This window comes from Rhineura floridana, chromosome 16 (genome assembly GCF_030035675.1).
Source record: "Rhineura floridana isolate rRhiFlo1 chromosome 16, rRhiFlo1.hap2, whole genome shotgun sequence".
NCBI classification, from domain to species: Eukaryota; Metazoa; Chordata; class Lepidosauria; order Squamata; family Rhineuridae; genus Rhineura; species Rhineura floridana.
In genome coordinates, this window is record NC_084495.1 from 24,675,200 (window position 1) to 24,700,859 (window position 25,660).

General features: G+C 40.6%; 1 protein-coding gene across 1 annotated transcript in view; it reads right to left on the reverse strand.

The window, feature by feature from the left end:
- The window catches only part of LOC133371516 (protocadherin-9-like), a 451,590-nt gene that overhangs the window by 211,442 nt on the left and 214,488 nt on the right, over positions 1–25,660 (reverse strand). Inside the window, exon 3 of the mRNA XM_061599050.1 lies at positions 6,033–6,231. Within this exon, the coding sequence (XP_061455034.1) occupies positions 6,033–6,231 (199 nt within the window). The remainder of the gene's footprint in view (positions 1–6,032; positions 6,232–25,660) is intronic.

Consider the following 25,660-nt stretch of genomic DNA (forward strand, 5'->3'; position numbering starts at 1 on the left):
TGAAAAAAAAAAACATCCTAGTCAGTTTTACTCAGAGTACACCTTTTGAAATTAATGAACCTGAGCTAGTCATGGCTATTTATTTAAATGGACCTGCTCCAAGTAGGATTAACTTGACTAGTGTGGATTGAACAAAGTTATCCTCCATCTCTCTACTTGAGAGTCAGAAAAATTCCTGCCAGAGAAGCCTATCAGCAGGGATGAGGACTAAATGAAACAGTCATGTTCAGAGTCAATATACCAGTGAATACCAGTTGCTGAAGTGCACAGTGACAGTTTCCCAAAACCATCTGAGTGGCCACTGTAGAAGGAGGATGCTGGAGCAGGTAGACCTTTGAGCAGATCCAACAGAGCTCTTTTTATGTTCTTTGAAAAATAAGCAAGGAGTTCAGCTCTGGAAGAGCCGGCAGACCAGTGACTCTAATAATGGAGCTTAAATGATCTCGGCCAACCATAGGAAGCTGCATCAAATAGCAAAGTTTTCTTTGTTACTAGTCTGCATTTCCGAAGGTTTCTGAATATCACAGAACTGTTTCTTGAATCTTCCTCTGTGATATGAAAGTTGGGCATATTCAAAATATTTGCTGCTGATTTTCACCCATGCCTCTTATGAATCCCCCCCCCAGATGTGATGTTATCAAGGTATAATGATAATAATATTATTGAGAGTGTACAAACGGATTGACTCATTGAAAATAAGAATATTATTTAAAAACAATCTTTGCCAGTTTCCTCACCTTTTAATTCAAATATGCAACTAATGACTACCCCAGAAGTGATGTACGGGAATGGTCTCAGCGGGTCATCAAAAAAGAAGATTGACTTTTCTCAAAGCCTTATAGTAAAGGGTTCAGCTATTACATTCTCCCACCTATGTGCAGGCTAATTAGATTAAAGGTAGAAGATCAATTATGCAGTACTGTCTTGCTAAGATTAATTACTCTGTCCCTCTGTAAATTAATTATTAGCATATTACTTTGAAGATGGGGGAAACCAGTACAGTTATGGAAGGACTCACTGGTGGATATGACTACATACACACGTGTGTGTGTGTGTGTGCATGCACGCATGCGTGTGCCACACACACACACACACTCAGAACCCAAACAAAAGTAATAAATGTAATTACTTTATATTCCCTGTGACAGTGCCTATCTCTTGGTTTTGAGTATACGCCTTTTTAAGCATTAAATATACTGTTTTTTAAGTATTAAATGCTATACAACTCCAGGGTCAATTCTTCAATACAAAAAGAGTTGAGCACTTTGAGCCAAAGTAGATCATCATTAAATATTAGACAGGCACCATCTCTGTTATCATTTTGGTGCCTACTGAAACCTTCCTCTTTCAACAAGCCTTTTAAGTAGAGACCTTATCCCAGTCTGTGTCTGAGTTGGAAATGCTTTTTAAGATGTTTTTAAAGGTATTTTGTTTTAATTTGTTTTAAAATATGTATTGTTTTAATATGTTTAAAATCTTTTTTCAAATATGTTTTAGTGTGTTTTTGTTTGCCACCCTGAGCTACTTCTAGGAGGAAGGATATAAATTTAATAAATAAATCATTATGCCTAGAATCATGAATCTTTAAACGTAGCTATAGTTCTTTGTCTGAACTGAGGAGGAAAGTGGGGAGGGAACATGGCAGATATCTTTCTTTGTGAGCTATGGCACATGTGCAAGACACTGTTTTTGTTTATGTTACAATACGGTTTTATTTATTTATTTATTTTATTATTTGGTTTATATCCCGCCCTTCCTCCCAGCAGGAGCCCAGCTTTGTACACACAGTTTTATTTTATATTGAAAAATGCTTTAAAATTAGGCCACTTGCTTTTGAAATGTGAACCATGTCCATGTAGATTATTCAGGGCTTAATCATTTGGGGGAGGGGAGGAGCTACATTTTGATTTTCATGTAAAAGTCTGAATTTTTGACTAGGGGAGAAAATATTATTTGTCAGGGAGACACAAATGACAAATCCTACTCAATTTTAAATCCATTTGCTGCACACTTAACATTATCTGGAGAGAGCTATGAAAAAACACTTATCTCAAAGTCTCTGGGAACTTACCTGCACTATACATTTAAAGGAGTATCATACCACTTTAAACAGTCATGGCTTTCCCCAAAGAATCCTGGGAACAGTAGTTTATTAAGGGTTCTCAGAGTTGCGAGGAGACCCCCTATTCCCCTCATAGAGCTACTGTTCAACAGTTCCCTGTGAGGAGGGACTGATGGTTAAACCATTGTACTGTACTGAACTGAACTGTGATGATCTACACTGAACTACACTACATTAAACTGTAACTAACTACTTTTCCTGGGATTCTTCAGATGGGGACCTACACAGTCTTCAAGCTAACACACCAGACACAGTTTAGGAACACTAACAAGCCCTAGGAACAAGGGAGTATGGAGGTCCAGAAAGAGCAAACTGTGATAAACTTCCTGACCAAATGATGAAGAGCTCAAGTCCCTTTAGAAACCCTGTATAAGCTCCACACACCATGTAACTGACGTAAGACCCACCTTCATTCTACCCAGAGTAATTTAACTAATGATAATGTTCTCAAGCTGTCTACTTGTTTGGGACAGCTATCTGTAAAGCATTTTTATTTTTAGTAATGGTAGAAGAAATCTTAAAAATTACAGCATCCATACAGAACTCACATTTGTCTAGGCTTTCATTTTTTTAGTGCAAGTTAAATGTTTGATATGGCATGAGCTTCTTGCATGTACATCCCTTTTTATTTTTCTTTATTTAATTTCAGTTCAAACATAGATACTTATATCTGAGAAAAAAGGCAAAAATTCAGCACTTTTAATTTTTAAAGTTCCTTTAAATCTATTCTCATTTAAACGTAACTCACTGGATATATGCAAATCCCATTTTACCAGCTGTCAGTGCAAACTGGAAGCGTCTGTAGTTCTATGGTTTGTGTGTATCAGGTATCAGGTTCAGTTCTTCACATTTCATTTAGCTGAAATATATATCTACCACAAAACAACTCAAAGATCCTGGTTCTTGTTTCAGTGGGGAACTTCTGCTATGTTTCTATGATAGTCATCTGCTGAGGGTGCATACTCTGCTGAGGGTGAATACTCTGGGCATTTTTTTTGTATGAAAGTAGAATTACTATGATCTACATCCAGTTAAAGAATCCCAGACATGGTTGTTCTCTAAAAACTACCAACATCAGAGGACAAGACATGAATTGCATACATCAAAGCACAGCTATTGAAGTTGAAATCACATTAGCTGGGAGATTCATCTCCACACTGAGGAACGCTAATTATTCTTGGTATTCAATTTCAACTCAAGGTGTCAGATAATTAGTCATCTAAGAAAAATAGGTGAGTCCCATTTTGTTCCTTGCAAACGTCTCGTATCCAAAAAAAGACATTTATAGCCAGATCAACCCTGAAGTAGCGAAGTGTGCCATTATTTGCCAGAGTATATATCATTAAGATCAAACTGACATTTTAGCTGTTTCAAATGGGATCCTCTTCCCTTCCCTGAATTAAAAAGAAGAATCAGAAAAGACATTCCAAATGGCAACAACTGATCCAATCTCGACTTTCAGTTTAAGCTGAAAACACAGCCCTCTTCAGGCAACACCAATAAACATTAAGGGTGGTATTCAATGCTAATCCTACTCAGAGCAGAATAAGATTAAAAAGAAAAGGTTACAAGCTCACCACACTAAAGTCAATAAAACCATTTCTGCAACTGTACAATAATCATTCCATAAAATGATTGGGTTATTTTTAGAAAGGAAGGTCTTCTGGGGAAAAAAAAATTCAATAGCTGCCTAAATGTCAAAACACAAGGTGTCTGTCTAATTTCAGTTGCTAACAATTTCCAGAGGGCTGGAGCTGTGACACTAAAAGCCCATCCCTGCTAACCCCCTCACATATTTACTTAGGATTGTATTCAATGCTGGTCCAACTCAGAGTAGACCCATTAAAAGATAACCAACATGGCTAACTTACGTTTATGAATTTAAGTGGGACTACTCAAAATAAGACTAGCATTGAATACAACCCTAAGTAAATATGTGAGGAGGTTGGCAGGAAAAAGCAAGCTATCTCTGCCCCATCATTGTTTCTGTCATCCTCCAACCTGTAGATGGTAATCGTCTGAAGTGGGGAGCCTCTTGTACTCACTAAGAGCCCCCCCCATGTTTTACAGCCTGGTTCAGGATTCTAAAACATGACAATGTGGGGATGGAGGTAGCATGCTTGTTGTTGCTGCCTCCTCTCATGCATTTACTTAGTGTTTCGTTATTTGCAGATTTATAAATTGCTTCATAACCAAAAATCTCTGAAGCAGTGTAGAAAAACATAGTAACAAGATCTGAGGCCTTTATTTGGGTGCCCCCTCCAAGGGAGGTATGGAGGGTGGTGACATGATAATGAGCTTTCTCAGTGTCCCCCTCCCATTTATGGCTCTCTCTCCCCAGGGAGGCACACCTCGTTCCATCATTATCTATATTTAGGTGCCAGGCAAAAACATTTCTCTCCTCCCAGGCATTTGAATCTTAATGTTGGAGCAGTTTTGGAGGGTTTTTGATGTTGTAGCCTCCTTTAGGGCGTGGACTGTGTATTAATGTAATGTGTTTTTAAACTTTTTAAATAGTTTTTATGTTGGTTTTAAACTTTTTTAAAAATCTAAATCACTTTGGGTTCACGTTTGCAAAAACAGACTAAATAAATAAATAAGTTTACACTAACCCTAAACACATGACACAAAACCCAATAAAATATCGTTTACAATTGTACAGTTACCATTCCATAAAATGACTGGGTCAAATATCAGGGAAAGCTTTCTGAAACAAACAAACAAACAAACCCCTTCTTCAATAGCCACCTAAATGTCAAAGCACAAGGTATTGGTTTAATTTCATTTGGTAGCTTATTCCAGAGGGCTGGAGCTGTGGCACTAAAAACCTGGTCTGTAGTGCATACTAAACACACGTCTGAGGAATGCAGTACACTTAGCAGTGGCCTATCTAAGCAGTGTGGTTGCCAGGCAGGGATATATGGGGCAAGGTGGTCCCTTAGATCTCTTAATACATGAAGAGGACTCAACTTTTTGCTTTCTCTCAGAGTAGCTTCGAATCTTACAGCAGCTTCGTATCAAACATATGAGCCTTCTACTACTGTAGATAGCGGTTTCAGTGATGTGTGGTAGTACATTCATGTGTAAATAATGCCATGAACATTCAAAAAAATCTATGAATGTAATGTAAGAACTGCCCAGCTGCACCAATTCCAACTTGAATCTCTGAAATTCCACAACAGCCTAAAACTCAGCCTCTTGGTAAATAATAGCAACATTCTTTAGAAGCAACAAGCAGGTATAATTTTGTTTCATTATTAATTTCTGTCTCAGTTGCATTTTTAATCTCTTTGCAACCTCTTTTTAGGCCCTTCGATTGCCCAATCATATGGAAAGTCTGTCTTTGTACTCTACCCAAAAAAATGTACAGCACACTGAAATTAAAAGAGAAGCACTCAAGGACAGGTATTGCACAGTATTTACTATCCTCCAAGGCACTTATTAGAGGAGATCACACAGCTCTCCTGAACCAGATTTCTAGGTCTGTTTTGCGAATCTTTCTTCAGAAGTGTTGTTTTATGCTTTAAGACTGTAGGTGTTTCCTCCAAGAACAGGGACATCATATCCCCCCAAAACAACCGAGTCCATATTGATTTTTCATCTGAATCTCAAAATACAGCAAACAAAAAGAATGTCAAAATTACTATAAAACCCTTCAGCCTCTGGACCAAATGGTGACCTTTCAGGTTCTGCACAACAGATTTTATTTCTATCAGTGTAAGTTACCACTATGACAGATACATCGGGTTGTAGTCAACTACGTCCTGTGCAGATTAGACCCATTAACATGAATGAATTTAAGTGACTCATGTCCATTAACTTCAATGGGTCTACACCATCCACTGGATGCCCACTTTGTACTGATGGAGTGTGCCCTAGAGTTAGATATGACCAGATGCAACAAACTTACTGGACTCTGGATCCGAATTGCCATCTCCCTCTGTCCGACTGTTGGGTGATGTCTGTTCATAGTACTCCTCTTGCGGGAAACCAAGTGGTAATGGATGTGCCATGCTGGTGGTGCTGCTGGGTTCATGGTCTCCTAGCCCACTGTCACTGCAGCTTTCCTGAGAGCCATCTGGTAGATGAAATGTGACTCGGCGCTGTGACTGCAGAGGAGGGGGGAAAATTACATCATTCCAGCAGTGTTCCCAAGTAGCTGCCGAATACAACCAACTGAGGAAATGAGTTATTTCAGAAAGGGCATGGCATACACATTTTTTGTAGAGTAATTTTACTCAATATAGTGTGCTCTGTGTGTTATTTTCAGTAACATGTATTTTTATGCATACTTTACACCAGTATATGCATTTTTATGCACGGTACTTCGCTGAAGAACTGCACTGCAAAATTTGTAGAAGTGTGGATTTTGAAGGATGTCTGTGTTTCAGTTCTCGTATTGTTTTGGAAAGTGTGAATTAGGTTGTACACCAGAACAAAATTTCTGGGTGAATTGCATCTCCTTTGCAGAGTGTCAAAGACTCAGAGCTACCCATCTAGCAGTGTCCATCAACCTTCCTCCAAACTCCTGTCCCTGCCTCTCCGGGTGTGGACATCTGTATTCACTGATTTGGAATTAAAAGACAGTGTGCAAACTCCAAGGAGTAGACTGGTGCTGACTTGTTATCTCAGCTACAAAGTAAAAACAGAATACTCAGAGGGTCACACACAGAACAGATAGTGCTTCTCCTTTTCTTAAGTTAGGGGTGGGTTTCAGACCTAGGGGCTCAAAGCAGACCTCCAGGCCTCTCTTGTTCTTGAGTCTCTCTCAGTGCTGTACACCTTTTCCCCATGCTGCAGCCCTCACCAGCACTGCTCCATGCTCCTCCTGAGTGTCCTGGACAACCCCATTGGATTCAGACTCAGATTCACTGGTGCATCTTCCTCCATTATGTTTAATGTGGAATTTTAGTGTAAAGTGTTTAATGGGTCACTCTCAGGCACTGGTTGTGTATGCAATGCTAACACTCCCCCCCCCTCTCTCTCTCCCTCTCTCCCCCTCTCTCTCTCTCATATCTATGTTTTACATTTTACAAAGAGAAAGAAATTGAGAAAGTGGGAAGAGGTAGGAAGTACTGTGAAGTACCCATCCATCCATCCAACCTTATTCCTCAGACTGACGTTCTTTAGAAAATGTTTCTCACATTACTTTGAACTTGACATCTGGAACAATGCAAAGGATGTAAACATTCCCTGTTAAATAAACCAACTGAAGGCTTTTATGCTCACAAGATAACACACTTCAAATTACAGTCAGATTATTTTTAAACATCAAACATAAAACTGATGTTTGAGATCTTAGGGAGTTCAGAAGCTTAGATATGAGTAAGAATGTTTCACTCAACAACCTAAAAGGGATGTTTTTTGTTTTGTTTTAACTTTTCTCTATTATGACACTTTTCTTCCCAGATATCAATATTTAATAACAATGGGTGAATCATCTTATGAAAATAAACATAACACCCTACTCTCCGATTAAGAATATACCATAGATCAACAGCTGTCTTTTTTGGGTGTGACTGATCCTGTGTTGCTCTACAAGGGATCTGGGATTCAGAACATGCCAAGTAGTCGGAGCATCCCTGCTACGGAGGGATGAATAGGTTAGTTTTGGTTTCTCTCATTTTTTCATTGCCACTACACCAAAGAAGACTCGTGACACATATATGGAGTAATGTTATATTTATTAAAATATAACAAATAATCAGATTCAAATCAGCCAATTAATTGTATATAAAATACTTTGGGCAGGTGAGGCTCAACCTATCTGGGAGGGTATAGACCCTCCAATCCTGAAGTCAAGTCAGTCACGTCGGACTGTAACTCTCCAGTCAAGTATGTGGGAAAACTTATTCCTCCTTGCTATTGGAGTCAGGTATGTGGTTCCAATCTCTGCATCCTGGCCCAACCGTACAGGCATTCATCATGATGCGCAAGCTGGTCCCACGTGCGCACTCCCCAGATCCACACCAGATGTTACGCCCTGATGTTTCCCTAGGGAGTGCCCTTTACCAAAATGCCTCAGCCGCCTCAATTTTTAACCCTATTACCTCACCTGCCCAAATTCCATGCCAGCCAAACCGGAATAACCACAACCCCCCCCCCAGGCAAGCCAATTGAATCAAACCAAGCAGTATGGAGCAGGCAAAACCAAAGAGATTCTGAAATCAGGATCTCAAAAAAAAAATTCCTACTCAGCCCCATTTGGCGACTAGCAGAACCCATACTGACAAGGGAGGGGGGTGCCGCAAGGCAAAAAAAGGCAAGTTTTTAGGGAGGAGCAGTCTATTTATAGCTGCTCAATCCCTCATCTAATTGGTCAAATTACCCCACCTGACCAATTTGAAACCTTCGGGAACCTTCCCAAGCCTTCTCTACAGTGGGGTGGCAGCAAACATGCCCCCGCACAAGGCAGGAACGCCATTTTTGCAGCCTTAAATTCAGTTCTCTACATTTCTGCATCAGTTTGTGATTTTTTTGAAAGCAAAAATCCTCATGGAAATTGGTCAGCATTTTAGTGCACATTTCTCCTAATATACACATTTTGTATGCAATTTTAGCTGATGTACACATTTTTGCAGGCATTTTTTTCTAATATGATGCATTGTATATGTTATTGTCATGGACATCGGCATTCGTAACCTTAAGATTCAATTACCATAACTTGTTTTATGTGGGGCTGCCCTTGTATCTGGTCCAGAAGCTGCAACTAGAGCAGACTGCAGTGGCCAGACTCCTTACAGGAGTAGATTACTGGCAACATGTTGCCCCACTACTAAAAGAGCATCACAGGTTTCCAATTTGCTACTAGGCCAGGTTGAAAGTACTTGTGTTAACTCACAAAGTCCTAAACAACTTGAGCCCAAAGTACCTTAAGGGCCACCTGACTCATTTTGTTACATCTCAGTCACTGAGACCTTCTGATGGGGCACTTTTGGTGGTTCCCGACATGACCCTGAGGTTTGGTTGGCCTCCACCAGGGACTGAGACTTTAGTGGAACTCACTACCAACAGAAGCTAGGCAGGAGCCATCCCTCTTTTCTTTCAGGTGCCTCTTGAAAAATTGAACATTTTAGACAAACCTTTGTAAAATGTATTTCTCTTGAACCAATGCAACATTCATTGATGCTTTTTCTTATTGTTTTTATTGCTTTATTGGTTTTTTAAATTTTATTGTGTTTTGTATGTTGTAAGCTGCCTTTGATGTACTTCTATGAAAAAAAATAAACATTCTTTTATATACACTTTCCCCTAACATACACACTTTTGCACACATTATTTGCTTGGAGAATGCATAATAAAATTTGGATAAGTACGAATTTAAAAGGATGGCTGTTTTTAGGTTTGCATATTATTCTGGAAACTGCAAATTAGGTAGGTTCTCATAAAAGAATTGAACAAAATGTAATCCCCTCCCTTTCCTAATCCCTGTTCCCCACTCCCATGTAGCATAACACAAGAGCAATTGTGCCTAAAAAGGGTTTGTATTTTCAGTCTGAGAAATTGTCTAAATGCTGAAACGCTACAAAGGAAGTATAATAGAGATAAGAAGCAACGCTAAAAATCTGTCGCCTTCTTTAAAGGGTGAAATGTTCTTTGACATATTTTACACTGTTATAATTTGTTTCCTGCAATAAATGGAAATTATTTTTTGTTCTCAAGGATGCTCAAAGTGTAATTGCAATTTTTCTAAGGCATGTCAGGTGTCAAAAATGGGCAGGCTATCAACCAAGGACATTTCCTGTGCAATCATACTGAAACAAATACATTGTAGACAAACAGATGTTCTTGTTCAAATCACTGGACGTGCTTCTGAAAGATGAGGAATGGGGACCCTGTTGGACTCCAACTCCCATCAGTCCCATCTAGCATGGCCAATGGCAAGAGATCATGGGAGCTATAGTCTAACAGCATCTGGACTGTCACAAGTTTCTCATCCCTGTGATAGATACTGGCCTACATTATGGGATGTTGCTTGAAACTAGATAGTTATTAGCTGTTGGGGGGAACTTTCAATTACTCAATTCCATACAAATATTGGTCAAAATCTCCAATCGCTCACAGTCTATCTTCTTGTAGTAAAACCCTAATATCATGTCTATATTTTTTAATCAATTCGGAGTATGTATTGCCCAAACCAGCCATTTTCTCAGTTATTCAGTTCAGGAGGTGATATCCTTGACGCATTCACATTGAAATATCTCACGATTAATTAAGACTTTGGTTTTTTGCTGTTTTATTAATAATGTTATACAATCCACCCAATTATTGAACTGACTGAATCATTTATCAGATGGATCAGACTCTCAAACCTTAGTAAGTCTTCAGAAAAGTAACTTCGCAAAAGGAATACTGTTGACTTAAGGAACTGTCCCCAAAGTGGGTGAAGAGCTGTGGTTCAAGAGCTTTGCATGCAGAAGGTCCCAGGTTCAATCCCTGGCATCTCCAGGTAAGGCTTGGAGAGGCCACTGACTGAAACATTCAGTGAAGACAATGCATTGCCAGTCAGCATGGATAGCACTGAGCTAGATGAACCAGTGGTTTGATTCAGCATAAAGAAAATTCCTATGTTCACATCTAATTTGGCACTTACTCTTAAAACAAAAATTGAACCCAATGTAATCCCCTCCCTTTCCCAATTCCTGCTCCCCACTCCCATGTTGGGTAACGCAAGAGCAATTGTGCCTGATGAAGACAGTTCACCAACCAAAGCATTATAAAAATGCATATGTTAGGGGAAAGTCTGCATAAAAATGAATATATGAGGAAAATAAGATACAAAAATGCATTATATGATGAGAAATGGCTTGCCAAAATGAGTGCTTTGGTCAAAATTGCCTAGAAAAACATGTTTATTAGGAGAAATTTACACTAAAATGCTGGTGAATTTTCATGAATTTTTTTTTTAAGTAAATTGCTGTAGAAATGTGGAGAACTGAATTTACAACTGGAAAAATGAGAAACTGAGAGACCCAAAATTGACAGAACTTTCCATCCCTATTCCTTGCAGAGGCGTATCTGGCACTTCACTGTACAGCTTTTGCCATATGCTGAAGATGAATCTCTTTATACTGGCTTTGACAATTAAGGTATATTTTGTGGAACCCACCTCATTTACTGAATTTGCACAGTTCTGTTCCATTTAGAATAGTTTTCCTTGTTTTACAATTGTAACAGTTTCATCTTATATATAATTCTATGTTATATTGTTGTAACACACCCTGGGAGCATATGGTGAAGAATGGGTAAGAAATCATATAAACAAATACACACACACACACACCATCAAATAAAGGGGGGGAGAACCAGACCCCAATCCTTGCTATTCTGCTGCTATCTATGCTTACTCCCTTTGGAAAGCAAACAGAAAAACAGCTGGAGTCTGAGGATATTTTGCAATCGTATTCATTCAAATTGAAATGCCTCAAGGAAGAAGTTTCAAAAATAAACATGACAGAAGCTAGCTCCCTGCTTTTGGCAAATTGTGTTTGCTGGTCTGGCTTGAGATTGCTGTAACAATGTCTTCAGGAATTCAGAAAATCACAGCTTGTCTACTTTTCAAGAAAGGAGGAAAGAACACTTTTTTATGTGCCTATAAAATCATTCTCAAGGTAATAATGGGAAGATATAAAACATTCCTAATTTTTCTTTTCCTGGAACGGTTTCAAGTAGGTCATTATAGGACAAACTTTAAGCAGACATAAATCCATCTTTTTCTGTGTCCCAAAAGAAGGCTGCATTCAGACAGAAGCTTATTCCATTTTGCTGATGTTTCCTTACCTTATAATTTCTGCACTTTATTTGATATTTCACACAACAGAAAAGCTACTTCTGGAAATCTAGCAGAACATAGTAAAAGTTCAGTGCTCATTTCTGTGTTAATGGCTTCCAGAAAAAAATCCATTTGCAATCCCGGGAGAAAAGTGATGAAATTTGGACAAGTATACCAACATACAGTTCTTTTCTGCAAATTTCATGGGGGAATCATGGGAGAACAGAAGTGGTATGTGCAGAAAGGATGGGGAAGTAGCAACATGCCCAATGACATTCAGTGTTGTATCACACCATGCCCACTGATGTGAATTAAATTTAGTATGACATGGTGATATATTGGTCAAAAAGCCACAGTTCCATAATGCAACATGTAGTGAAATGTGAAAGGTAAGTCAGAAATCGGGATAAAAGCATTACCATTATAATTAGTGAAACTAACAATAAACTCCATGTCTGCATGTAGCCCTAGTCAATCTCAGCAAGGTGAGAAGAGGTGTGTGTGTCTCTTCATCTTTGCTGTCATGGAAGAAATACATTCTCCCTTGGGAATGGTGAACCTGATAGCTGACTGGGGACCAAGTTCAGTGGGCAATTGACAGAAGCAATATGTGTTTTGTGCCTTCTTGCTTCTCGGCTACCACTGGAACAAAATGATAAAAGATCCATTCTTATATTGCCAGTAATGTTGGCAAGCTCTCCCCATTGCCCACTTCAGGAAGCAATTGATCTTTCTGAGATTTCTCAGAGAATTCTCTGATTGAGCTCAGGCTCTATGCAAGTTTATTCCAAGGAAGCCGTGGATGGGAACCAGATCGAGGGAGACTGAGCCTGTATTTCCAGTCTCCAGCTTCCCACCTACATAATCCAACCCAACCCCCCCAAACCTCTTTGCCATCTTCCTCATCACATTTCTGCAGCTCTCAGGAAGAAGTAGACACAGGGCAAGTGGACAGGTGGAAAGGGAGATGGGAGGCTTGCACATTGGTGGCTGGTTCATTAGGGCAAATGGAGCAAGTGCCCCACCAACCTCAGCCTTTCCCCACTTGCTTGGTATCTTATTTACAGTCAGAAGGTACTTCTACCTGCCATTGGTTTTGCTTATGTCATTTCCCTGTCTTCTGTCCTATAGGGATGGGAAGATCTGTTAACTTTGCTTCTCTCAGTTCCTAATTTTGCCAATCTTAAATTCAGTTCTCCACATTTCTGCAGCAATTTACATTTGGTTTTACAAAAAAACCCTCAAGAAAATTCTCCAGCATTTTATTGTGAAATTTTCCTAACAAACACTTTTTGTAGCGAGTTTTGACTAATGTATGCATTTTTGCAAGCCATTTCTTGCCATATAATGCATTTTGCATGTTATTTCCACTCATATATTCATTTTTATGCATACTTTCCCCTAATTTATGCATTTTTGTAAAAATGTTTGATTGGTGAACTAGTTTGCAAAATTCGAATAAGTGGACATTTCGAAGGATGGCTCTGTTCCGGAGTCTCATACTGTTTCAGAAAGTGTGAATTTGTTAGATTTGGCTTGAAATGTGAACTGAATCAAAATGCTCACCCATTCCTACTGTCTTATCACTCCCAGTGCACACCACCAACCACTGGGCTTGTGTTGGGTCGGGTGAATTCACTAGGTGAATAGGAGACTAGCAAAACCTGCGTTTAAGACATAATCCTTTCCTCATCTTCAATGGAGATGGGTGAGATTTTCTATGCTTGCCTCAAAATTACTTGGAAGCTATCTACATTGTTGTCCACCCCTCCCCCACAAATTGCAAAGAATTTCCTAAGCCAATCCAAGACTTGGAAAAAAATGACACATAAACACACACACAATCAAAAATGCTTAGGCAAGACCAAGAATCTCCTTGGCAGGGGGTGGTAGACTTTCCCCACACCCTCACTTATCCAAAGTGCATCTCTTTGAAACAGCTCCCTATGCAAAACAACTGAGACATTACTATCACTGTTGAACTGGCATAATTAATCTTAAGAATTTCTTGACACAAGGTATTGTGACAGACAATAGCTTTCCATTTGCACTTTCTGTCACTTGGGGGGGAAATAGTGGGAAGCGTAGCAACAATTAATAAAATGACAAGACAGTTGCAGGATACCTTTTACCTGCTCCATTCTCAGTCCAAATTCAGAACAAACAAAAAGGCTTACCAAGAAAGCTCATCTTGAAGTTGCATGTAAAGATGCCCTAATCACTTGGGGATAGACTGTCAGAGGCACTGAATATCAAGAACTGTCCTCCTCTACTTTTCTCAGTGTTTCTGGTACTTAGCACATCCAAAAGTCAAGCTGCTAGCAATCACATCACTCCCAACACCTCCTTTCCCCCTTGCTGCCAGATCTCATCTTCCCTGGGAAAATACACACTAGAAATAATAAAAAAGTAACAAGATAAACCCATGAGGCTCTGGGACATCTTTCCAAATGACAAGTTAAGAGCAGCCATATCCGATCTATCATTCCCAGTGGATCCCTTCTCTCCAACTTTATTAAGCTGTCGGGTCAACCTAATTTTTTGGCATGTATGTGCTTTGATCTAGCAAGGTCACCTCTTGGTCACCTCACTGCAATTGTTAATAAGATTGTTTAGGACAACATTCCCCCAGTCCTCCGACAGAAGAGACATAAGGTGGTATTCTGTGCTAGTCTAACTCAGCGTAGATCCATTGAAGTTACCAGATATTATTAACTTAAGTACATTAATTTAAATGGATGTACCCCCCAAAATATTTATTTCTTAAGAAAATGTATATTTCATCATTCTACTGAAAAAACACACACAGAGAGAGAACTTTTTAAGCACAGACCAATAAATAATTATCCGTTTCAGGAACTTCTCTTCCTGATTAAAATAGTTAGTCTCACACAAAAAATCAGTGGGCAGTCTGCTGTCAGCGTCTTCTGGTACATACTGAAGCCACAGGGCCCTGGTAGAATCCAGTGATGCTGGCACTTCTCATCCCACCCACCCTCCCGTCTACTCTTGGTCCGGTCTTATCAAGTGATTACGGAGCTGATGTGCAGGGAATAAAATCCTGCTTTCTACAGGATTGGGTTGCACGCAGGAGTTTTCTGCAGGGAACTGCTGCACACAGGCAACCAAACAGAATTTACCCACCCCACCCCATCAGTTGGTGCGGGTGTGAAATCAATAACAGCAACAATAATTATGACAGAAATGATGAAAAATATCACAGCAGACAGACAGCAAGGCACATAACATAGTTATTTGGTGGAAACAAACTGCAGAAGAATGGAAACAGAGCTGATTTTTACAAACATAGGTCAGAACCGAAATTGCTACCTTCCTACATCCCTACACACGTGATGGTGGTGGTGGTGTTGCCATTCCACCTGTGGTAAACTTGCTGGGGGAGCACTGATGGCTGATCAAAGACATAGATCTAGCCCAGGGTGGACAATTCTGCTGAATCACTGTATTGTGAGTGATTAAATGACCCAATAATAGCTAAAACAGAAACACATATGCTAGATACCTTCCAGTAAGCAGGAACCCTGGTTTATCAGGGTTGCAGGGACAGTTAGCAAGTCCAATGCAGCACATTTTTAAAACCTCTATAAGGGGAAGGGGCCCAAGGACCCCCTGGAGTCTGGCACCAGTCCTGACAGCAAGTGAACAGGCAATAACAGCAAGGAGGAGAAGTAGGACCAAGACTCTGAGGATCATTTGGGGTTAGGGATGAAGGAGAAATTTGATTTAGTTCACACTGAAAAGTGAGTGTACCTAATTCACACTTTCTGAAACATACACAAACCAAAACACAGCCATCCTTTGAAACTTGCACTTCTCCAAATTTTGCAGTGCAGTTCTCCAGCCGCAAAATGTGTACAGAAATGCATATATTAATGGGGGAAAGTGTGAAAATAACATACAAAAAGGCATTATGTTAGGAACATTTTATTTGTAAAAATGTGTAGATTAGGCAAAAGCTCACAGAGACATACTGATGTATTTTCCTGAGGACTTAAAAAAATCGCAAACTGATATGTAAATATAGAGAACTGAACTTAAGACGCAAGGAAAAAAATGTCAGATTCAGCATCCCAAGTTGGGTGTAGGCCTCATCAATTGCCAATGATATCATCCTCTGATACTGGCATTTGTGACAAGATTGTCCACATTTTACTTCTTACCTGGGGGGGGCAATAAGCATAGTTGTAACCATTGTGCCTACTTCATAAATACCTCAGAACTATCAAGCTCCACCTCCTTTCATTTATCAACATTCTCTAGGACTAAACCATTACTCCTCAGATCTGTTTGAGCAGCTTCTCTTAAGTAATGAAACCTCTGCAGATGTCATACATAGTAGGAAGGTGATATTCACTACGCTTTTCATTTCTTAGGAATCTGATGAAAGGTAGATTTCAATGATTTATGAGAAGAAGCCAAAATGATAAGTTCCCAACCATTGTAACCATCATTTTCCTTAACAACATCTACCAATTAAACTATCATCTTTCACACTTATCAACATCACAAAAGGGCCACCGAACTGAAATAAAAGAGCAAATAAAAAGGGGGGGGGAGAGAACATAACAACATTTAAGATGTCACAGATATTTAATTTGGCTTTTGAAAGGCAGTTATTGTATGCTAACTAGATGTCAAAATGAGACTTAAAAACAGGTTTTAAATTTAATGTGTGTGTGTGTGTGTGTGTGTATTTCATGTTGGATTAATTTGAAATTTCTGATGAGATGCCCAGCAGAGTGATGTCTGGTGTATGGATTGCACCCCAGGATTAAATAAATGTATATATTCAAATCTTCTGCTTTTGTAGCCCAAGTTATGCTGGGTTTGTTTTCAGAACATTTTGTCTGGCTTACCCTCAGAGGAAGTTCAGGGTGATTTTGGTTAGCCTATTGTAGCCTCAAAAGCACACTGTGAGATAGCATTGGCTGAGTTATGGTGAGCAATGTGTTGAGCTTTGCCTCTTTTGCATCCCCCTCCCAAGATAAGGGCTGTAAGAGACGACAACAACAGTAGCACAGAAAACTGCCTTATGCTTCATCTGACCATTGGTCCATCTGGCTCAGTATCTTCTACGTGGATTGGCAGCAGGGTTTCAGTCAGGGGTCTCTCCCAGACTTTCTGTGTGCAAAGCAAACACCCTACCTGTGATCTATGGCCCTTCCCCCAAAACTGCCCAGTGACAAATCCCTGACCTGCGTGAGGGACTAACTCCCAGCTGCTTAGGCAGCCATACCTGGGCTGAGATGATTTCCATGGAGACCTCCTGTAGCCCAGAGAGTGACAGATGGAACATCTGAGGACTGAGAGGAATCTTCTAGCATCTGTGCTATTCCAGAGGCTCCTGCATCTTTCACAAAATCAAGGGTCTGTGAGGAATATCATCATCAGTAGCCCCAGCCTGTGAGGGGCTAACATCTGGCTTCTTCAAACGTGAGTTCTAAGGCCAGGAGATTCAGCTGCAGAGTGCATTCGTTGGAATATCAGAAAACTGAGGGTGGGATATTTATATACAACTTTGATCCACTCTAGTAACAATTGCATCATTGTCTATTTTATTGTGTTTTAAATATATTGCAAGTTGTCTCAAGAATTTTGGTTGGTAGGCAGAGTATAAGTACTCCAAAATAAAATAAAATAAAATAAGGCATTGGTTATTGGTACAAATCAAAGCCCAATTCAAGCTTTTGGTGTTTATGTTCAGAGTTCTATGTGACTTGGGATCTGGGCATTTCAAGGAACACTCGTTCTCATATCAACCTGCCCATATATAATTAAGAGGGTCAAGTAAGCCGCTTATCCGGATGCCCTGGAAAGTTCCCCATGAGGGAATGTGGCCCTCCAGCTGAAAAAGGGTCCCTCACACCAATGTAAACATTCCAACCTACTTATCATTTTATTTATTTATTTATTGCATTTGTATACCGCCCCATAGCCGAATCTCTCTGGGCGGTTTACAACAATTAAAAACAAATATACAAATTTAAAAACACATTTTTTAAAAAGCAATTTAAAAACACATGGTAAAATGCCATGGCTGTGTTCCTATTTTTATTTTTTTGCCTTTTGAAGGTGATTTATTTAGTTCTTGTTAGCCTGATTTGGTAAAGATTCTTTTTTCAGGGCAGTGCCCCACGTCTCTCCAGGAATTATATCGCTATATACACCTATATATCTTTTGTGCACTTGACATTAGTGAGAAAGTAGCCACTGATATATGTGTGGCCACACAAAGTGTCCACACACATCCAGGATTAGCAGGGTTCTAGATTAGGTAGACAACCCATTAGGGATGGAAATATCTGTCAGTTTCAGTTCGCTCAGTTTGTCATTTTTCCAGTGTTAAATTCAGTTCTCTACATTTCTACAGCAATCTGCAATTTTTTTTAAAAAAAAATCCTCATGAAAATTCTCTACCATTTTAGTGCAAATTTCTCCAAATAAACACATTTTTGTAGGCATTTTTGACAAAGGTGCGCATTTTTGCAAGCCATTTCTCTTCATGCCTTTTTGCATGTTATTTTCACTCATGTATTGATTTTATGCACACTTTCCGCTAATGTATGCATTTTTGTAAATGTTGTTTAGTTGGTGAACTGCATCCCAAAATTCTAATAAATGCGAATTTCAAAGGATGGCTGTGTTTTGGTTCTCATATTGTTTCGGAAATTGCGAATTTGATAAATTCTGCTTGAAATGCGAACTGAATCGAAATTCTCGCCCGTCCCTACAACCCATACACAAGCATAAGAGTGTAGCATGACTTCCTCATTAAATAGATGGCCGTGGGGGGCATGTCCAGTGGGTACATCTGTGAGATGGAATAGATGTGGCCAATGGGCACATTCCCATGACATCTCCAGGGCTTTTTCAATTATGGCCCCCAACCTGTGGAACTCCCTCCCAAATGCCCCTTCTATGATGAGCTTCCGCAGGGCCTTGAATACCTGGCTCTTCAGGCAGGCTTTTGGGGTGGGTTAGATTTTCTCTTCATTGTTTTTAGATTTTTAATGCCTACGTATTGTATGTCTATGTTGTACGTCGCCCAGAGTGGCTGGACAGCCAGCCAGATGGGCGACTAATAAATTCAATAAATAACTAATAAATTCAATAAATAATGTGTTCATTAATGTCCCTCTAGTGAACATGTAAAAGCACACTCACACACTCCTCTCTGTTCAGGCAAGCAAGAGACATTATCAGAGTTCAAGGACACATTCCATACAAGCAAAATCACTCTATTAGGATGTGAAGAAAGGCCAGTGAGGGGAGTGGTCTGGGCAAACAGTATGTGGCTGGGGAGGGGGTGTGGCCTGGGGGTGAGTCCCAAGGGTCAGATAGAGGGGTCTGGAGGGCTGCATTTGATCCTCGGGCCTGAGATTCCCCACCCACATATCCTCAATATAAAGCTTCAAATAAATCAGTCTAATGCACTCTTCTCTAACATGAGCAACTATGTAAGTCCTGCACCAAGATAGTATTGCAGACTTACCAACCAAATCTCTTTAACTGGAGATCCCAGGCACTTAACCTGGGATTGTCTGTATATGGACCCAAGGAGTGATTAATGCTTCATTGGAGGAGCGGGAGGTACTATCTGACTTGAAGGAGGAGGTGGTCCCTGTGAGGCGTCCTTCCCCGGCTCTCCCTGTCAGGTTCCTACCTGCGCGTGGCTACTGCCTGTCACTAGGCACCACCAGGGACTCCACCAGTTCGGACCGCTCTCTCTTATGGTTTCTCTCCCCGCTCTAGCACAGATCTCAACAGATCCCCCTGCTAGGCAACCACCAGTAACGTCCCAATACTAGTATTCCCAGAGACTCTGAATACTGGTATTGTTATTCTCTTCACCGCTGCCACCATTTGTTACAGTTCCCCTTCAGCCTTGGTCATTACCTTACCCTCCCTTCTGGTCTGTGAAACCCCAGCCAAGGATCAGGCCTTTGGTAAACCAAATTAAGTATTTATTACAGATAACAAAGCTAACAAGATTAACAAGATTTCTTCTTAAGGCACATAAGCATATGGTTTTACTCAATACTAATCTGAACTCCACCTCCCTCCTTCTCCACTCTCTCCTGTCAAACAACTCTCTAAACCCCACCAAGCAACCCACTCAGTTCTCTTCTCCCCCCTGATTCCACTCTCACTCTTCCTTTTATACGTTCAGCCATTTTAAACACTCAGCCAATCATCTAGCATTCTACTGCCCATTCACTCCCCCTCCTCTTTCACTCCACTTACCATGTATCTTCTAAACAACCAACACTTACCATATATACATTAATATAGGAACATCACAGTCCCCCCTTAAGAGGACCTCCCTGGACCCAGAAGTGTTAAAAAGCTATCACCCTGTGGCAAATATCCCCTTTTGGATAAGGTGCTTGAGAAGGTGGTGGAAGTCCAGTTTCAAGCATGCTTGGAAGAAACTGAATACTTGGATCTGTTCCAGTCTGGCCTCAGGCCTGGTCATGTCACTGAAACCACCTTGGTCACCCTAGTCGATGCCATCTCTCAGCAGAGAGATTTGGGGAATGTGACCCTGGTCATTCTCCTTGGTCTGTCAGTGGCTTTTGAGAGGGAGGTGGGGTTTGGGGACACTGTGCTTCAGTGGTTCAGCTCATAGGTCCAGGGCCATTTCCAAAAAGTAGCTATGGAAGGCTATTGCTCAGCATCATGGGAACTTTCCTGTGGTGTTTCATAGGGTTCCATCTTGCCCCCCCATGCTATTTAACATCTATATGAAGCCTCTGGGGGTTGTCATCAGGAGATTTAGAATGAGGTGCCATAAATGTGCAGATGACCCCCAACTCTGTCTCTGTATCTGATTCAGGAGAGATGGTTGAGGTGCTGAACCGGTGCTTGGAAATGTTGATGGGCTGGATGTGGGCCAATAAATTGAGGCTGAATCCTGAAAAGGCAGAGGTGTTATGTGTCCAGCATTCTCACGTCCAGGAGGTGGGGAGATGGCCTGTTCTGGATGGGGTTGCACTCTCCTGGAAGGAGAGCTTTTCCCAGCTCTGGCTGGTTTGTTAGCTTCAGCTCCTTTATGACAGAGATGATGTAGCCACAGTACTCCATGCTCTGGTAACTGCCAGATTGGATTGTTGCAATGTATTCTACATGGGATTGCCCTTGAAGATGACTCAGAAACTTTAACTGGTCAAAAATGTAGCAGCCAGATTACTGGCTGGGGTTCCCTTTAGTTCTCATATAACCCATGTTTTAAAACTGCTGCATTGGTTGCCAATTCATTACTGGGCCAGTGAGGGGTGTGGTCTGGGGAAACAGCATGTGGCGGGGGAGGGGATGTGGCATTTAGGGGTGAGTTACATTAGTGTTTAAAGCTCTAAATGATGTAGGTCCCAAATATCTGAAAGACCACATCCTTCCCTACAGATACTCTTGGGTGTTGAGATCAGCAGAGTGGGCCCTTTTGGTAGTTTTGCCACTCTTAGAACCTCAGAGAGGGAGAGGGCATTCTTGGTGGTAGCCTCTACATTGTCTCTCCCCATCAAGGTGCATCGGCAACTTCACTGTGCAGTTTTCAATGAATGCTGAAAACACACCTCTTTAACCTGGCCACTGACAACAGAGATGTATATTTTTAAGACTATTTTTGTGATGTAATTTTTGGCAGTTTTTAACTATTTAATCACCTTTTTTGAAACTGTTGTGAGCTGTCCTGGGTACTTTTGGTGGAGGTCAGACAATAAATCTAAATAGTAATAATGATAATGAAAATAATGTGTTCTGCCACTGAGCTACTACCTCTGTTTTCTTGGCTGGATTACAAAAACAGCAAAACAGAATGTAACTATTGTCATGGTTTCTATTTTAGTAGGTAATTGACTGGGCACAGTGTCCTGAATTTCATGGATTGGTTCAAAATAACCAGACAAAACTCTCATAACATCACAGAGGTCAGGGGTAGCCATCATTATGCCCTAAAGATTACAACTCCCATCATATCTGAACATTGGGCATGATGGCTGGGGCTGATGGGATCTGTAGTTCAGGTACATCTGGAGGACACCACATTGTCTACCCCTAACATAGGTCATACTTGTGTTAAAAAGAAAACCTTACAAACTCACTCCAGCCACACTGAACAAACTAAGGCTTGTTTGGTATGCAGTGCAATCCTATGTACGTCTACCCAGAAGTACCACTGTGTACAACAGGGCTCACTCCTTTGTAAGTGTGATTAGAATCTCACCCTAATTTTGCCAGCCAGCTACAATACAGTTATAAGTCACAGAAGTATTATTTTAAATAACATAAGCTGCTGATAACAGGAGTTTATTGGGGGGGAAATCCCCATCTGTTTTCTTCCAGCACATACAGAAGAGTATGAATTTACATTTCATAAATGTGCTGTATTATTTATGATAACATCAGCTTTTAAAATTAGATTTTTCAATTGTGTTTCAAGCAGGTACACTTCGCCTTTCTCTGTGTGCAGGTGCAGATTTACTCAATGGCATAAGTTATTGCAAAACCTTTTTCATTGTCCTCTGGACCCTCATTCTGCATGGCAACACTCAAGGTTAGACCATTAAGTGCCTGCATGATGAAGCAATATGTGCTCCAGGGAGCTCGAAGAAGTTGGAAACAGCTGATCAAATATCAATTTGCTCTTTTTTTGCCTCTCCCCTCCCCCAATTTTTTAAATGTTTTAAATTTTTCATTTAAAGGTCAAGTCCTTTTGCAGCTATTATTCCAGAATAAAGTTCTCCAAGTGGGACCTGAAACAAAATGTTGCAGTGTAGAGGGCTCCCTGCCCAGGATTCATCTGCAGCTGGTATCCAGTGGTCCACCACAGGCTGTCAAAGCATACACTCCAGCTGAGACTGCTTCCCTGGGATTAATTCCCTTCCCTACTTCTTAGCACCTGCCTCCCTGGGTTTAATTCTTCTTCGCAGGCTTAATGCTCACTATCCCTTCATACCCTTAAGCATCTGACTAGTCACTGAGATAACAGGATGCTGGACTATGTGGGCCTTTGGTCTTATTCAGCAGGACTCTTCTTATTTTCTTATTTCCCATACACTTGTGTTCTCCCCTGCCAGGATTGCAGCAACTGCATTCCACTCCTTCTCTCACCCCGTTTTCTGTTCCCACCCACTCAATAGTAAGACAGAAGTCTATGGTCACTGAATAGACTTAAGTCCTCGTTGAACTGTTTCCCCCCCCTCCTTTTTCTTTTAAAAAGAGTACTTCTACAAACCTTGCAATGCCCCTAAAGCTGTTGATGCCTTCCATCTGTGTGTGGAGTCATATCTGGCTATGTAAGGAAAAGAGATAGGGAGAAATTTGATTCAATTCACATTTAAAGCCAAATTTATCAAACTTCCGCTTTCCGAAACAACATGAGAACCAAAACAGCCATCCTTGAAAATTTGCACTTATCCAAGGTGTGCAATGCAGTTCTCCAACCAAACAATCTTTCCAAAAACACATATTTTAAGGGAAGGTGAGCATAAAAATGAATGTATTAATGAAAAAGACATACAAAAATGCATTAAATTAGGAGAAATTGCTTGCAAAAATGTGTACATTAGTCACAACTGCATACAAAAATGTGTTTAGTAGGAGAAATTTGGTGAATTTGCATGAGGATTTATATAAAAAAGATTGCAAGTTGCTGCAGAAACTGAGAGAACCAAAATGGTCAGATCTTTCCATCCCTAGTAAGGAATGACACTCACAGCCTGAATGTCAGAAACAGAAGGAATGCTAAACCATTGCACTGATACACTCAACATAAAGTTAACCATCTTCTCCATTTCCATGCAGTGTTTCCAACTATCCTGCTCTTGAAGCTCGGACAAAGGTTTTACTTTGGTACCCCTGATCTCAACCTGGGAATATGATAGAGAGGTTGCTGGAAGACAAAGAAGTAGTTGCCCCTCAGTGGAAGAATCAATACTATTTGTAAAACATGTATTTTTAATACGTCATATTCTCAGATTGCCATCACATTTTGCCAAAAGTGGAATTTGAAGTGAATTTGGATTGTCTTCATTTGGAGGGAGGCAATAAAGGACAGTCAGGAAGACTAGCATAATTTCTCCAGGGGATGATGGCCTATACTTTAATAATAAAATTAATAACAATAACAATAATCTTCTGACCCATCCTTCACCAATAGGTCGTAAGGTGGGTTACAACAATATAAGATACAGTTATAAAAGCAAATAAAATTTAGAATTATAAAAACAAGTTAAACCATCCCAATAAGAATAGGGCAATATAGATTCAGCAAGAGGCCATCTCGAAAAACAAAATGCCTTAACTTTCAAAGGCCAGGGTAAAGAAGTGTGTCTTCAACATACATCAGGAGCTGTTAAATTAAGTCACTAGACGGCCTCTATGGATAAGGAGTTCCACAACTTAGGGGCTGCCACAGAGAAACCCCACTCCTGGGCTGCCATACAGCACACTTCAGAGGGTGGCATAACTACCAAGAGATCCCCCTCTGCCCATCTTAACACCCGAGATGATCTGTAGAGATGGAGGCACTCTTTCAGATATGAGGGGCCTAGCAGTGCAATCCAATAGCAGTGCAATCCAATACATGTCTATTCATAAGTAAGCTCCATTGGGTTCAATGGGACTTATTCCCAGGTAAGTGTGTATTGAATTGCAGCCTAAGTCATTTAGGGCCTAGACACCAATGTGAGCACATTGAACTGGGCTCAGAAACACAACAGGTAAGTAGTGCAGCTGTTTTAAAACGAGCTCTAAATAGAACCCCAGCTGGTAATCTAGGCACTGCATTTTGGATCAGTCAGTTTTAGAATTGTTTTCAAAGACATTCTCATGTAAAGTGCATTGAAATAGTCCAAGCTGGAGGTTACTAGAAGGTGGAGTATACTGGCCAAATCATCTCTGTCCAGAGGTAGCCATACCTGGTAAACCAGCTGGAGCTAGAAAAAGGCAATCCAAGCACATACTGACGATGTCTCACTTCATATCTCCCGATGATAACTCCTCATGGCTTCAGATAGATGTTGAATAGCACGGGGAGTCCTGTGGGAAGCCACAGGACAACTCCGAACTTTTGGGAAATGATCGTGGAAGTAGGACCAGAACCACTGAAGTACAGTGCCACCAACCCCATGTCCCTGAGCCACTCCAGAAGGATGCCATGGTCAATGCTCAATGGTACCAAACACAAATGAGAAGACAAGAAAATGAGCAGGGTTACACTTCCCACATCTCTCTTTTGACAAATGTTATTTGGAACACAACAGTGGCCTTCTTACCATGTAAGGTTCTCCTTACAAAAGCAACCATCAAAAACCTATCATCCTGTTTCTGGAATGTGTAGCCTTTCTGATAGACAACTCCAAACAAGGAAATAAACCTTATTCTTTACTCCAAACGGATGCTCCAACATCCTATTTACCATTTGCATGTGTGTGTGTGTGTGGGGGGCAATTGGAATGGGTAGGATAGAAGGCAGCGAGTTCAACTGTAGGCAGAGCCAAATAATTCTGGTTTTGTCCCCATCCTCCTCCCTACTGAGTTTAAGAAAGGCAACCCTAAGACTGAGGAGGAAAAAAAGAGCTCACAGCCAGTGCCACCCCCTAGACTGGTGATAAGAAGGTCATCAGGTGGGGGCTGGCTGATGGCAGACTAAGCATGGTGGGGGCAGTGCCCCACTTGCCCTAAAGGACCAGCCTCCACTGTATACTACTTCTGCAATTTCATTAAGAAGAAAAAAAGAAATAAGG